Source organism: Lupinus angustifolius, chromosome LG06, assembly GCF_001865875.1.
Source record: "Lupinus angustifolius cultivar Tanjil chromosome LG06, LupAngTanjil_v1.0, whole genome shotgun sequence".
Lineage (NCBI taxonomy): Eukaryota > Viridiplantae > Streptophyta > Magnoliopsida > Fabales > Fabaceae > Lupinus > Lupinus angustifolius.
The window spans coordinates 6,857,917-6,873,700 of record NC_032014.1 but is presented as its reverse complement, the minus strand read 5'-3'; the positions used below and the strand labels follow the sequence as shown (position 1 = coordinate 6,873,700).

General features: G+C 34.3%; 2 protein-coding genes across 6 annotated transcripts; both read right to left on the bottom strand.

Moving 5' to 3' along the window:
• Positions 2,659-7,241, bottom strand: LOC109349387 (NAC domain-containing protein 72-like). 3 transcript variants are annotated; one of them, XR_002107967.1, is made up of 4 exons: positions 6,598-7,240; positions 4,158-4,463; positions 3,080-3,403; positions 2,659-2,992 (listed from the first exon to the last, which is right to left on the bottom strand). XR_002107967.1 is itself a non-coding variant. In XM_019590158.1 (3 exons), the coding sequence occupies exons 1-3, from the start codon at positions 7,072-7,074 to the stop codon at positions 3,287-3,289; spliced, it is 900 nt and encodes a 299-aa protein (XP_019445703.1). In that variant the 5' UTR covers positions 7,075-7,240; the 3' UTR covers positions 2,659-3,286. The 3 variants fall into 3 exon arrangements, 2 of the variants coding, with proteins under 2 accessions (XP_019445703.1, XP_019445704.1); XM_019590158.1 differs by having other exon boundaries at positions 2,659-3,403; XM_019590159.1 differs by lacking the exon at positions 2,659-2,992 and having other exon boundaries at positions 3,266-3,398; positions 6,598-7,241.
• Positions 8,444-13,991, bottom strand: LOC109349386 (polyadenylate-binding protein 2-like). 3 transcript variants are annotated; one of them, XM_019590156.1, is made up of 10 exons: positions 13,810-13,991; positions 13,500-13,775; positions 13,301-13,419; positions 11,893-12,549; positions 11,743-11,820; positions 11,576-11,665; positions 10,166-10,300; positions 9,373-9,549; positions 9,083-9,283; positions 8,731-8,973 (listed from the first exon to the last, which is right to left on the bottom strand). In XM_019590156.1, exons 2-10 carry the CDS (start codon positions 13,756-13,758, stop codon positions 8,731-8,733), a joined length of 1,959 nt encoding a protein of 652 aa, XP_019445701.1. In that variant the 5' UTR covers positions 13,759-13,775; positions 13,810-13,991. The 3 variants fall into 3 exon arrangements, with proteins under 3 accessions (XP_019445702.1, XP_019445701.1, XP_019445700.1); XM_019590155.1 differs by having other exon boundaries at positions 13,500-13,796; positions 13,849-13,991; XM_019590157.1 differs by lacking the exon at positions 13,810-13,991 and having other exon boundaries at positions 8,444-8,973; positions 13,500-13,758.

Genomic DNA, 15,784 nt, shown 5'->3' with positions numbered 1-15,784 from the left:
GCAAAATAACTCCCAAAAAAAACTTTGGAGGGCAGCTGATATTCTTGACGAAAAGTACAAGACGTAGCTGAAAATACTAGGCAACCACCCTAGTTTGTTGGTGTTTTTGGAAACACAAAAGGAACCACAACTCAAATTTTATATATATTCATAATATCATTCATTTGTATTATTTTTAAAAAGTTAATAATAATTATATACCGATTGTAAAAATAACTTATATACTATCATTATTATATTTTTCTCTCTCTCTTTTACATATTCATTCAACTAAAAGTAATTAATTTTACTAATGTATGTTGGTTCAAGTAGTACATTCTTAATTCTCCTTAAGCAATGTGTCAGGTTCGAGTTTTGTGAATGAAAAAAATATCAACCGAAAGAGTTAGTCCCACATATATGTAGATGTTTTTGGCTCAGACATGATTGCCCTAATGCAAGGCCGGATACATGTGGGAAACAAAAAAAAACTAAAATAATTAATTTTGCTAAAGATATCGATTAAAATGTGCAGACCGTGCCTGAAAAAATCTATAGAAAGAACTGATGTATACTTCTGTTGACTGTCTGTGGTGGTAAATTCTCATAAAATAACACATAACTATAACATAGGCAATAGCTTTTACACACGTCACAGTAATAAACTGTTAAATGTCCAATTTTAATTAAAAGATAACAATAAGAACATTGTGGGCATTTCCTAACACTAGGAACTCATGTAACTGTCAAAATGTTGGTTGTCCAAAACAAGCTTGTACATTCATTTATTTCTTTTGCAAATAGCTATCTATCTCTACAACAAGTTTTGACCATATTTGAGACAAAAACCTGTTTTTACAAACATTTCTTTGCTCTATCTTAAAGATAACTTTATATTATTCACAAATGACCGAATGTTTATAAAAAATTTGTAAAAATTAATTTTATTAAAGTCCAATTAATAGTACTCACCACCACATTGCTAACGGAAACAATACATATAATCTTTATCTTCAAAATCACAACTTTAAGGTAGCAACTACATTTTTCAAAAAGTAATGATATCCTCTACATCATAAGAAAATGATATATATCACTTATAAAATAAAATATCACTTTACAATATATGATAATTTGTAGAAGGATATATCATTATCTTTTTTCCAATACCCCATCCATCTTTGTATATATAAAAAAGAAGGTTGTGCACACTTTAACAGTGAATTGGACTCGTGAGCAACTTTAGCAGATGAGTCTTTAAGTGGAATAAAAGAAAAGGCATCGTATCCTCGCAATGCATCTGTTATAAACAAGTAAAATACTAGTAACACGCACCACTGGGTTGGCCTAACATATCAAATTAAAAAACTTCATTCATAAATAAATACATCAATCTGTTCAAGAAATTATATTTTGTTGGATTAGTCGGGTCACACAACAAACTATTTCTTAAACACGGGTGGTACCAAACTTTACAGGACCACGTACCACTCCACCGAGCCCAAAATTTTGACATCTTCACTCAAGTTTGAAGATTTATTTTTCAACATTACATACAGATCTCAGAAACCATGATTTTTTTTCTTCTGAAAACAATGAATGAAACTTCAAGTTAAAGCATATAACATATCACAATATTTACATCAGTGAAAGAGGTCGTCCTGTGAAAAAAGGAATCCTGACATTGCTTATATATAAAATTAGAGTAATGGGTCAGTTCATGCTTTCTATTATCAAGGGCACTTATATCTTGTTTTTTATGGAAATGAAATTAAGGATTGCCATTCCACAATAATAGTTACCCACGAATTGAATATTATACACATGTAAATGTGAGCACATCTTATTATCATCAGTTGTAATTGATTGAAAAAATAATTAATAAATAAAATTTTAATTTAAATATATTTTTCTAATAACACATGAAATGACACACTTCGTGGACCAACAAATGTGTTCGCAATGTAAATTGGTAGCCTCAAAAGAAGACACAGTACACTACTAGTAGTAAGTACTGCACCAAAGTGTCGGGAACAAACTGTTGTTACAAGTGGTGAGGTAGTGAACAAAGTTAGTGAACTTATTTGTTGGACAATAGATTAGTTTAAGACCTATTTGATCCAATTGAAAGTTCTGTGGAAATGTAGAAGGACAAGATATCAGCCATTAGCATGGTTCATATATGTCAACCAAATGATAGAATGAAGAATGTTGGATTGACAAAAATGTCATCAAATAAAAATAAAAAAATGAAAATTTCAGCCTACATTATATGTCAACCAAACCAAACTGTCACAAGATGTTGAAATGCTTATAAAAGCATTCCTAAAGTCAATTCGATTCCATTGTTAACAAGGTTAAAATGATTGACACTTCAACTTAAAAGGAAACAACAGAATCAACATTATAATACAGATGACTAAGGTTAATCACATAACCACGGGTTCCCTTTTATAATTCTTGCAGCTATTTTGACCATATGCTGAAGTTAAGGTATATTTTATAATTTTTTTCTCAAAAACTTGCTGTTCTGGTCATCTGGTTTATATATATTTTACCATTCAATTCTGAACAAGTAGAATAGAGTCATTTAAAGTAGATCTGTTTTCAAAATAATATTATTTGAATTTATTCATATTACTTATATTAATATTTAATACTTAATTAAGCTAACAAGACAGAAATTTAAGGCAATTTCATAAGCAATCCTTACATTTAACACTTGAAGATATCCACCATAATTTGGAATTTATCTAATTCGCCTCTTGAATAAGAAAGGTCAGGAAAAAGAAAGTAGAACAGATAGCAAGGAGGCCTTGCTAAGGAGCAAATGGAAAATGTCCCAGGATGCTGGTGAAGTTGAAACACACTGTCAAGGGAACAATGGCAGTGTGAAGAAGGTGAAACTACCCATACTTAAGTAAATTACATGTTGCAATAACCAACGCCAATATCTAACTCTAACTCTGGAGCCAACTCGCCTTCATTAGGCACGGCCACACCGTAGAAAAGTCTGCAAACCCAAACAAAAGATCTACTGAATATACTCAAGTATGGCTCAAGAGTGTAAGGTGCAATGATCTATCAACATAGTAACTACCTCACTATTCAAAGTGATTGTACCATGACATTTGTCTGCATCTGAGAGCAAGTTTCTTCATTTGATGGATAGAAGGCTGGCTACTCCATATTGTAAGTCTTTCTCCTCCTTCGCAGGGTAATTAACCCATGGCGAGTACAATTGTTTCGGATGATAAATACTCCTCATAGTATTATTAGTACTCACATGCCTCTTAAAACAACCAATTCATACTAGATCATTCAGCTCAATGAAATCCTCCTCTAGAATGGAAAGTAAAAGTTGCTGAGATGTCACAGCTTCAATGAACATTTCATTACCACTAGGAAGTCCAGAAAGCCTTTCCTGATTATCATCAATAACAACAAACAACAGTTTAATTTTTTAGCAATACTTTTTCTGCCTTATGTTAACAATTATATAATGAAATATTAAATGAAAAAAGGTGCTTTGGCAAAAAAAAAGTAATCAGGATGGAATGACATGCTAATTATTCAATTGGCTCTTCTACAGCTTTCTATCAACCAGTAAATGTGTTTTACCCATTCAGAGGATCTGAAGATCACTCAAATTCCATACAAACAAACAAAAACCGAAATGAAAATAAATACATATTTTTCAGGTTCAAAGAATAGAGTGATGAAGTTGAAATTTTAGCAGCATACAATGACAGAAGAATTTGAAGCTCGAGATGTTTTGTCCAAAAGTAAAAATGATATTACTAGTAATAAAAAGCATCCAATATAAGAAACACCAAAATATGACTGAGTCGTACAATTTTCCAAATCTAAAAGACATAGTTGATAGCCTCAACTCCAACTATTTTTTTGGATCATTGCCAATGTAGAAGTTTGCCACTGACAGCAGCAAAACAAAAATAATCAACCTGATTGCAACGGAAATATTCCGCTGATTGGCTTAAACCAAAAAAACTGCCGTGTATAAAAAGCCTTCATAGTAGTAAGTCAAACATACATGCAGCATAAGAACAAAAAAGAAGTATAAAAATAAAATAAACAACAATAATGTTCTCAAAAGCCATGCATTAGCAAAAACAGACATGACAGATCAAGGTCACAGTTCATTGAATATATTTTACCTGCTGATTTCCCTCAGGACCAACATGGTGTTGGAAATTAGCAACAGAAACAGGTGCAGTCATAAGTTCATGATCCTCTAGTCCGCTAGAACATCTTAGTGGATGGACTGAGATTCCATTCATTCTGCCAATGGAGCTATCATCACATACTTTAGCTTCAACACCATCAGATCTAACATTGCCATCATGCTGAATACCAATGTGACGTACTGCTGATTTACTTTCTTCTGCACAAGAAAAACCAATTTCTGACAAACCATTCTTACGATGAGGCTTTTTAAATACACGGCAAAGGACAAAAGTAGCCTGCATTTGAAATAAAAGATATGAGGAAATTCCAGAGGAGAATGAATAAAAATAAATAAAGGAAGCATCCCAATTCTCAAATCACATTTACAACAGAAACCATATTACAGTGGTAATATTTTCATAAACGGTGTAAAATAATGAGCCAAATAAAAAAGTGTATAATTATAGACAATTTTTCAATTAAAAAACAGAGATACCAACTGCAAGGGAAGGATAAATAGAGAGCCAAGTCTGAATGGTTATTCCACAGTAATGAGTTAAGACTTAAGAGTAAAAATTTACTAAAATCAGAAAAAGGAATTTCTACACATATGCTACCATAGATATTGAATCATTTCATGAACTCATAATCATGGACAGGAAATCCAAAAGGGAAACGAAAATCATTTCTAAAGTAATATCCAAAATGGGTTCAATAACATGTTCATAATCTAGGAAGGTCTATTCATAAAGTTCTTAAGGTGATTGTGGTGTATTTCGCTAATAAAACACAAAATGTCTCCCTACTTTTTAGTTCCTCGTTTATGAGATGCAAGATAATAATACGGATTATATTTTTATTGATAATCATCACCATAAAAAGAACTTCAAGTTTTGTCCTTTCATCAATCAATTGTTGTATAATGAATAGTGGTAAGGGTGAGTTTTCTTAAGATTACGATGGATGGGACGAGCACCTGTGCGTCACTTGGAACAATTTTGGATAAAAGGTACCAGTGAGGGTGGAAGGAAGTTACAAAAACATAAAGTTATAATAATTTTAACCTGATAATATTTATGACTTTTTTCAAAATCATATGCACTCACTTTTTTGGTGACATAACTTTTCCCACACAAATATACATCATAAATAACATAATGAATATTCCAATTATCCAAAAGGTCAAAACCAGCAAGCCGTAAGATAAATTGCTTGAAAGAATATTCGAAATAAACCCCACTCGAGCTGGGGTGTTCACAGAACAGATTTAGCTTGACCTGAATAGAGCCTAATTTTTTATAAGGTTATTATTTAGAACCAAACTAAACTCGACTCTCACTCAACAATGATCAAGTCATACCTAGGTCTACCCAATATGTAGACATCATATATAACTTAGAATTTTATGCATAGCCAGAATATAAAACTCAGTTACTTGTTCTCTCATTAACCCTACATACTGGTACTGAATTAGCAGTCGCCCTGGGTCAACCAGATAAGTTGAGTCTCAAAGTACTAATAAGTAATAATATAAAAAAAATGTAAGGGGGCCGGTACCCAAATGAGCAGCGTACAGGTTCCAGTGCCATATACCGGGTCACTATGTTATAGAATTAAAGTATGAAATTAAAACTAAGGTCACCATTGTGTATTGGTCCAAGTAGAAGTGGGTTAAGACCCTTAAAAACATGTGGTCTTGGGTTTGATCCCGACTCATTTGTAAATACCATTGTGATGCCACTTAGATGCCTAATAGTATGCCAGCAGATTATCTTTCACCTATTAGGATGAGATGATCCATTAAGTTAACCAAAACACTAAGACAGGGTTCTAAATTGCAGTCTGCAACTTCAATTGCAGCCACAATATTGCTATTACCTAGTGACCACAATTGTGGTGCACACATTGTAAAAACTAGCAGGTCTAGTAATAAACATCATATCCATGAATGAGTACCAATTACCAAACACGAAGCCCTTCAAACAAAAAAAATAAACCATTGAAACACAATTCTCTCATTTTGGTCGAGAACTGCGAAATGGTTCCCTTGTACTAATTCGTGTTTCTTTTGCGAACTGGTTCTCTTTAAAGAACGACTGAATTTTAACATACAATTTACGTAAAAGGAAAGAAGAATATTTGGTATTGTACACTCACTTACATGAATGAGTTACAAAAAACAAAAAAGAATCATATCCTTGAGTATTTCTCCTATGGTGAAACAAAAGTTGATTCAAACCTACAACAAGCAACACTAAAAACAATTATACAGAGCTATAGAAACCTCTACTGAATATACCCATAGTTTACTGGTATTTGACGGAGTAAGGTATCACGCCGCACGAACCACGTAGGTGACTATGAAATAAACACACCACACACAATACACATTTTCCTGATTTTGAAAAAAATGAAAAATCAAATCCGTACCAGAAGATGGTTAACCAATGCATACTCATACAACATCCAATCCGTTCTGGTAGCGTTCCTCATTGAATTCCCGACATAGAAAACGAACCGGGTTCGTGTTCCTAAAACCGCGTCCTCACCTCCATTACCGAAAATGTCCCTAACCCTTCCATTTTTGACCCAAAAACCGCTCTTAACCTTCCTTCTCCTACGTTCCTTCAAAACCCTAACCGTATAACAGTACCAATGGCTCTTCCTCCCTCCGTAACCGTACGAAAAGCACGCGGTTTCAGGTAATTCGAGCGGGTCATAACCGTAGAGATCAAGCTCTCTGATTAAATCAGAACCGTAGAAAAGATCGTGCCGGCTACCGGTATCGTTGTTGGGGGTGTTCTTGTTGGTTAGGTAGTAACGGAGGAGAAGGTCTTCGGAAGGGTAGAACCGGCAACCGGGTGGGAGTGTCGCACGTTGAGAGTGAGGTTCTACTAGCTCCCTCATCGCATCGAGAGAGAATGATTGTTAGGGTATTTGGGAAACAGAGAAAAATGAGTGAGAGTGTGGTATTTGTAATTGGGAGAATCGTGTTGTGCAAGCTTCTTATGCTGTCGCCGTTGACTGTGAGTGAGAGTGAGTGGGAATGTATGACATGGGGTGTTCTGATTGGTTGTAACAGTGAAAAGGTTGTAGGTATATATAAAACTATGTTCAGAGTTATGAGGAAAAAGAACCAAGATTTATGAATGAGAATGAAGTTCCTCTTCCCTAGGAGATCAGAATGTCTGATGATGTAAGAATAATGTTATATTTTCATTTAAAAATTTAATTAACAATGAGAAATTGACAAAAATGTAATCATAAAATATTTTACTAAATAGTTTGACATGATCACAAATCACGGACTATCAAGATAAGTGTAAGAGATTTTAGGTCAGAAAACTTTTAAAATATTTCTCTCTTTTTCTTTTAACTCTCAAATAAAAGAGACTTTATCCAAAATTGTTTCATAACTATTACTCTATAATAGGACTCTCAAAGACGGATGATATATATATATATATATATAAAAAAAAAAAGTAATTTGGCAACAATAATAGCATAATAAATAGGGTGAAGACAATTTTCATCCATCAAATTTTTTGCTCCAATTAAGTTGGTTTATAAAAAATGAAAACTCAAGTTGGTTTTCAAACATATCAAATGGGTTAAAAAATCTTTGATAAAACCTAAAATGTCTCAATTTATCATAAAAGAAATAAAAAGGACTACGTCGACTCACCATTGTTTGAGATCATTTTTAGGACTGACTTGGGCTTATTTCACTTTACATGAACCAAATGGATAAGGAGAAACATATTGAAAAATCAAAATAAATATTCACTAAAAATATTTTTAGAATAATATTTGATTCATGTAGGTGTGAATACATATTATGGTGTACTTTTCCTATTTTTCAAGTAGCAACAATTAATGTCAATTATTAAGATATTTTGCTAATCTTATATCTGAACTTGAGGGGCATGTGTACCCCTTAGGTTAAGGTCGATAATGCTAAAGTAACTCAACATTGTCTTAATTTAGGGTCTAGCCAACATCGGTGATCAGGACAAAGATATCATCCCCTATTATCATCAACTTCATTTACTTCTCCGTGAATAAATGTATATCATAGTAGACATTTGATATTTTCACCATGTTAATAATATATTTTGGCTTAAGCAATGGTCTACTTGTCAGATTTGAAGGGCCTCTTATTTGAAATTGAAAATTAGTGGTATCAACTCTCATATTTGGAAACTAACGAAGACGTGACTAAGCTTTTAACATTTCCAAACAAACATGCAAATAAATATGGGCAGCGGGGGAGACCTTAAAGATAAATTTTCAAGTCTTTGTAAAAAGGAAGAACAATGATCCAAACAATATAGTTGTGCTGAGGAAATAAAGCAAACACTAAATCCATAACTAAATAATCCACGACATAACCAATCCTACAAGCCATATATAAAAAAATAAGGTACTAAAAACATAACATGCTTCCACAGTGCTACTGACTAGAATCACAAATACTAAGAGACCTTGAAATAAACTAGGCAAAAGCAGAAGGGGATAGGAATAACCAGAAGAGAGTGGATTCCTATCCACTGCCTACAGAATTTAAGAGACAATATTGTCATTGAGAGAGAGTGAAGCTAGTTGATCAGCGGGTATGTTAGGTTGCTGTTGTGCAACATTTCTCAACACATCCATGGCTTCAGCAACTTTAGCCTTCAGAGCATCGGGCGACTCAATCAGGTGCAATACCTCAGGCTGGTCCATCTCCAAAAGCATGCCTGTAACCTTAGCTGCTGCATCGTGTTCCAGCTGATCTACGAGCGGGTACAAAGCTTCACCAAGCATCTATCAACACAATTAAGAGGGAATCAGTATATGACAAAACAATAGTAGACATTAAACAACAAATAATGAACCAAGATTTGCCGAAACAATAGCAGGTAACAAGACTTACAGTCCTCTGTTGTTCAGGAGGGGCATTTGCAAGGGCTGTAGCCAAGGCCTGAATGGGCATTGGCTGCCCCACAGCATCCCGGATTGGAAGACCACCGATATCATAAGGGACTGGTATTATTCCACCACCAACTCCTTGCAGGGGGGCATCTTGCATGTTGCGACCAGGAGGGTAACGATAGACACGTCCTCTTGGAATCATCTGAGAAACATATCAAAAAGCATCTCGCCATCAACATACATAACAGTAAAGGTAAGGGAATATATCACATAATTAGTGCACGAGCAAACCTGCTGTTGCAGCACTGGCACTGGCTGCTGGGGTTGTTGCACAGAACCTGCTCCTCGGCGCCCACCTGGGCGCTGGCCTTGTTGGCCCTGCTGAACCATTGGTAAAAAGAAGCTTGGCATTGGACCACCACCAGGTCTCATCCCAGGAACAAGCTGCTGCTGGTAACCAAATCCAGCCTGAATATAGAGTTGGAGCATGATTACAATTATTTAGATCTAGTAAATTAATAAATACACCTAAAACAAGAGAATATAATGCTGATGGGATTGGTTATGATGGACATCAGCACAAAACATTATAGCAGATGCAGCTAGAACAATACAATACAAACTGACAACACATCTAGTAAGGTATTGTATTAACAAGGTTTGGAGACTGAAATATAAAAAATTGTCAAGCTAATATAAAAATCGATTTCCAAAGTATCAGTTTCCAAATTTTTCCGGGATCAAAATTTGTTGGATAAAAAACCCTTTGCATAAAAAAAACAAAACACAAAAAATAAGAACCTAGGACATTAAATCATGCAACAGATATTCTGATGCTTCTCCATGTCTGACTATGAAACACTTCTAAAAAGACAGCTTAATAAAAAAACTGGAGTGGCTTGTAAATAGCCATATCCAAAATTCCAAATGTAGTCAATAAAAAGGTATCCATAAAAATTCATATCTCTCTTCAGCCATAAAAACATGTCTCTATCTCGAAAGAGAGATCATTGCCACATAATACATGCAATGAACAAAAAAAATGAAAATTTAAAGATGACACAAATAACTAGTTAATAATTACTTGTGGGGGAATGATGGCTGGGGGTCCTTGACCATACAAAAATTGCTGCCCTAAACCAGGAGCACCAGGAGGGTAGAGTTGCATACGAGGTGCAACAGGAGTAGCTGAAACAGGCCTCATTTGAGAAAATTGTGCCTACATGAAACAAGTTATTACAATGAAATGATTAATGATGGTACATATAAATGCAATGAAAAAAACCTCATTTATGTTTATAGTCTACAACCTGCAATAACCATCCCCACACCCAAAAAAACAAATATCATAGTATAATCCACAAAAAAAGGAGCAAAAATTAAATACTTCTTAGGAGAGAACAGATTATTTTATTATTATGAACAACGATCAAGTGACATGATTGGGATACATCGCAAACTTTCAACAAATCTATTTAGCCAGTGGTCTCAAGAAATTTTTTTCAACTTCCTCCTTACACATTAATTGGTCACTTTTTCATAATAGGACGACCCAATACATGAGGCTACCACCTAGTGGAGTATAGAGAGAATAGATGTACACAACCTTAACTCCTCAACAAAGAAGCTGTTTCCAGGACATGAACTACTGACCTCATGGTCACTAAGCATGAATATTACTATTGCGCCAAGGCTCACCCGCAATTAGACTATCTTTCATATTAAAGCAAATTGATTTTCTTACTCTAGAAAACTATAATTTTATAATGTTCAATGAAAATCTGAGAACTTCATATGATAGATGAAGAATTATTCGAGTATCATGTATATTTACATATCTTCACGGAGAATATAATTATTTTTCATTTCTCATTCCATATTTTACAATATATGGATGGTATCAGCTGGCCTCATAATGTTGAAGACATCAGCCAATGAACCACGGTAAAAATAATAATTTTCATTGATTCTAACTATAACTATTATTTCTTCATGTTTACCTTCCATCGGACCATTAAATAAGGAAAAATTGCTTGACTTTCTCGTGATTTTCAACCATCTCCCACAGATTCCACTTAGTAGTGGTACTGAGATCATCCTTGATAAAAAAAGTTCTTTTACATGGTTTTGTGCACTAAAAAATAGTAATTATTGCAATAACTTCTAATGTCAACACATACATAGGTGTAAAAAATTTAATAATTACTGTGAACCCATTACTTATTCAATTATTTTTTTAGCTATTCATATATTTTTGGTGAATTCCATTTCTTAACACCGCATTTTCCTAATTAAATAAACACATCTGCATAGGATAAGTTTTGGCACAAAATGAAGTTAAACATTATACTTAACAATTTGGCAAAAAAATTTATACATGGAGGTATAGAAAATAACTACCCCCATTGAACAGTTGTGAGAATCTGTTCTAAAAAAAGTTAGTTATAAAAGACACAAGCAACTTCTGACCCACAATTACAGCAGTGACTGTTACCTGTAACCTTGCTCTCCGCTCTTCTTTTCTCTGTGCAAGGGCAACATATAGAGGTTTGCCAGCAATCAGTTTACCATTCATCGCTGCAAGCTGCAGATATTAACAGAATTGTATTAGAACAAAAGAAGCTACGTTAAAAAATTAGTTATTATCAGTTTCGAACTTACAGCTCTAGAAGCTTCATCAGGGGTTGAAAACGCAACAAATCCTGATCCTCTGCTGAGTCCACTTGGGTCTCGCATAACCTGCACAGTCAAGATAAAGATTACTAACTGCTCAATTTCTTATATGAAGTAAAAGGAATGATATTTGCATACCTTGCCTGAAGTAACTGTACCAAACTCAGAGAATAGTTCTTTCAGCTTTTCATCACTGATGGTATCATCCAAGTTCTTGAGATACAAATTCACACCATGATACTTGTCAACAGTCTCTTTTATACTCTGTTCAAAACGTCCTTTGAGCTCTTGCTCTCGTTCAGATTTTTTCTGGGCTTTCCCAACATACCACTCCTTGTCCTCAAACTTCTTCCCATTGAGTGACTCAACAGCTTTAGCTGCCTCATCTGGGTTTTCAAAGTTGACAAAACCAAAACACTTAGATTTCCCATCACCATCTCTCATTACTACAGAACTAGTAATGGTCCCATATTCACCAAAAAATTTCTTCAAGTCATCATCTGTCACTGACTCCGATAGGTTTTTCACATAGACATTATTGAATTTTGTCTTACTGGGAGCATTGTGTCTATCTTGCTTCCTTAGGAAATGACCTACATAAACCTGCTTATCATTCAACAGCATGCCATTCAACTTATCAATAGCATTTTTTGCTGCCTCTTCACTGTCGAACTGAACAAAACCATAGCCTTTGGACTGGCCAGAAGCATCAGTTGCTACTTTGCAGGAAAGAATTTGTCCAAAGGTAGAAAAGGTATCATGTAAGCCTTTGTGATCAATCATCTTATCCAAATTCTGCAGCACCAGTAGCATCAGGAGATAGTAAATTAAGCAAGTCAATTGAAACAACAAGAAATGGCAACTTAGTCCTTCAAATTATTCTCCACTACAGTGTATTCCCTGATTTCTATGCATTTAAGTTTGCAGGTGTTTGGATTACTTTATTTGTAATCAAAACAGCTTATAATCAAAATCTGAAGGCTAGATTGTGTAGAATTAGCAAAAAAATCTACACAAGTGTTTATGGAAAAGTGGTTTTTACAAAAGGCAACTCAGTCCTTCAAATTATTATCTGCTAGAGTGCATACTCATTGATTCCAACTTCAGTGGATTCAAGTTTTTGGGTGTTTGGATTATTAGCTTACTTTGCATTCAAAACATGAGGAGCTTTTTTTTGGCTTATTAAAAGTGACTCTACAGATGTATATCAGATAAAAATTATTTTAAAGTGGTGATTTTGGGAAAATGAATTTTTTATTATGCTGAAAATGCAGCTTAGTACAAAAAGTTGAATTTAAGACTTTTTACCTTCAGTTTTTCATAAATGCCTACCAAGTGTGCAAGTGTCTAGCGTTACTTTAATCAAATTATGAAAACGCAGAAGGAAAAATGACCAATTCCCCCAAAAAAATAATCAACAGCAAACATGCAATTACTCCCAGAAATTTAATAGAACTCAATAACACGTGAGTCTAACTAGATTTTCATTTCATAATTAATAATATATTACTAGACAACAAAATAAAAACAATGCAAGAAAAGTCACCTTGATAAAAATATTAGCAGTACCACTCTTGCGAATACTAGGATCCCTATGAGAATACATAACCCTAATAGGTTTGTTATTCAGTGGAGTAAAATTCAGCACATCCAATGCTCTTGCCGCTGTAAACATTAAATAATTAATATCACAAATAATTAACAAAAAACAATTTTTCACACTAAAAAAAGAGAAAATTTCTAACCATCCTGAGGGTTACTGAAATTAACATAACCATAACCGAGTGAACAGTGTGTGGTTAAATCGCGACACACCCGAACCGAAACGACTTGTCCAACCTGGTTGAACAAATCATAGAGCTGCGAATCGTTCACATTAAAGTCAAGATCCCCAACGTACAACGACGTCGTTACGAGGAACGCGTTCGGAGCACCAGAAGCGACACCGTTTTGAGAAGGAGGAACCGGTACAGGACTCTGTTGCTGAACCTGAATTTGCGCCATTACCACCACCTAAATAGCTTAGCTCTGAAAATTTACGAAAAAAAATCTAAGTAGAAAAATAACTTAGAAATTTTCTTCGTTTTTGTTTTCTAGAGTAATGATAGATCCGCCGTAGATCGGAACGGAAGCGGTGGTCGGAGAAACCGGAATATTTTTGTGTTTTTTTGAAATATGTGAATAAAGTAACGGAGACGAGGGCAGAGTGCTGCACCGCGCCAGCGGGAACGTAAGGGGGTGGTTTATATAGTGAGATGGGGAAGGGATAGGTTAACCCTAGTTTAATGTTATGGGCTGTTTGGTTAGGAAGATAGTAACTGAAATGGGCCACGTCACGTGTGAAGAGTTAAGAGGTTATGAAGCCCAGTCAGAGAAGGAAGATCTGTTATGATTGACGCAGGATTTTAAGTGCTTTCAAAGTTCAAACTTAATAATAGGAGCACGTGTAGTTTGCTGCTTCTTATTAGGTCAGAATTTAATGGTCTAACCTTATTAGGAAGATTCTTGATCATGTGTTAAAATCTTTGAGATGGGAATGATTCCTTATTTACTATTTTTATTTTCTTTTTTTGTTACAAAATAATTTTTTAAATAAAAAATAAAATTATTATCAGTTTTCATCAATGGAAAATGGTTTTGTACTTTTGTAGCCTCAACAGTTTTGAGAGACCCAAACTTTTTTAAAGCTTATTTAACATATTTGATATTTTAAAATAGCTTTGGATGAAATTGAGTTTAAGTTCTATTTAAGTTTGAAAAATAATTAAAAATGTTTATTTCTAATTTAACAAATGTCAATTCAATTTTGAAATATTTATATTTCTACAATACTCTTAAGAAACTATCAACTTAGGTCTTTTATAGCTTATTTTATTTACTATTACTGATATCGCATTATTGTTCTCCACCAATTTGTTATAAAATTATAAAGATAGAAGATGTTCTATAAATTATCCTGATCAATATTAGTTTAATTTACTTTTAAAATTTAATGTACACAAATCAAAATAGTAGTAATTTTAAATAAAAACATTTTTTTATCATTTTTCTCGGTGATCAAGAAGGCTTAGAAGCCTCGGGAAAAAAAGCAAAACTAAAGATTACATGCCCCGGTAATAAATAGTGGATACACTATCCAACATAAAAGAAACACTATAGAAGCTAAACTCAAGCTATGCTTTGATAAGGCGATTAAATTAACTTTTTTTAGGACATGACCATAAGCAACATAGGAGAAAACATTGAAATGTCAACAAGATAATAATTAGGGTCTACTAAATTAGCCAATTCTACCAGGAAGGAACTCAGGAAGTGACTCGAGCCATTGGGATGTCGATAATTGACACAAACCCTCAAATTATACCTTATCAGCTATACTCTTCCTTGATGGGAGCTTCATTCTTACACAAAATGCATTCAACCTACTCGTTAGCTTTTAAGGTGTCAAATATAATTCAATCCTCACAAATTTGCACTTAGGCAACCAAATCCACCATCCTTTCTGACTTAGATGTTGGAGAATTTCTTCTCCATTCTGAATCCATAGAGTAAACGCGGAAGTCCTTATGATCATGACTTTGTTCCCATAACCTAATGTTTATGCCCATACATAAACCCAAATGGAACAACCATGGTCCAGACCGAAGAAACCCCAAATGAGTTCATGGTGAAGATGAAGAACATACCTTGTTGAGCCATTTCCGGAATCTCGAAGGTATGAGGGTGCGATAATCTTCCATATGATAGAGCGCCGAATGGTTTTCCTTAGTTTCTCTCTAGAGGGGAATGAGAGAATGCCTTAGCTTAAGTGTGTGTTCCATTGTTGTGTGATTGTAAGGAGTGTTATGGTTGCCTTATGCCTTATGTGCCTTATGGATGAGTGGATAGTGTTATCCCATTCTGGATAACACTATTCTCATCCTACCTTATTATCCTCCACCTTTGCACTTGAAAACCTGTTGCTCTACAAATGGGGATCATAACCCATAAAAGTAACCCCGTAGTGGTTACTACTTTAGTTGCAATAATT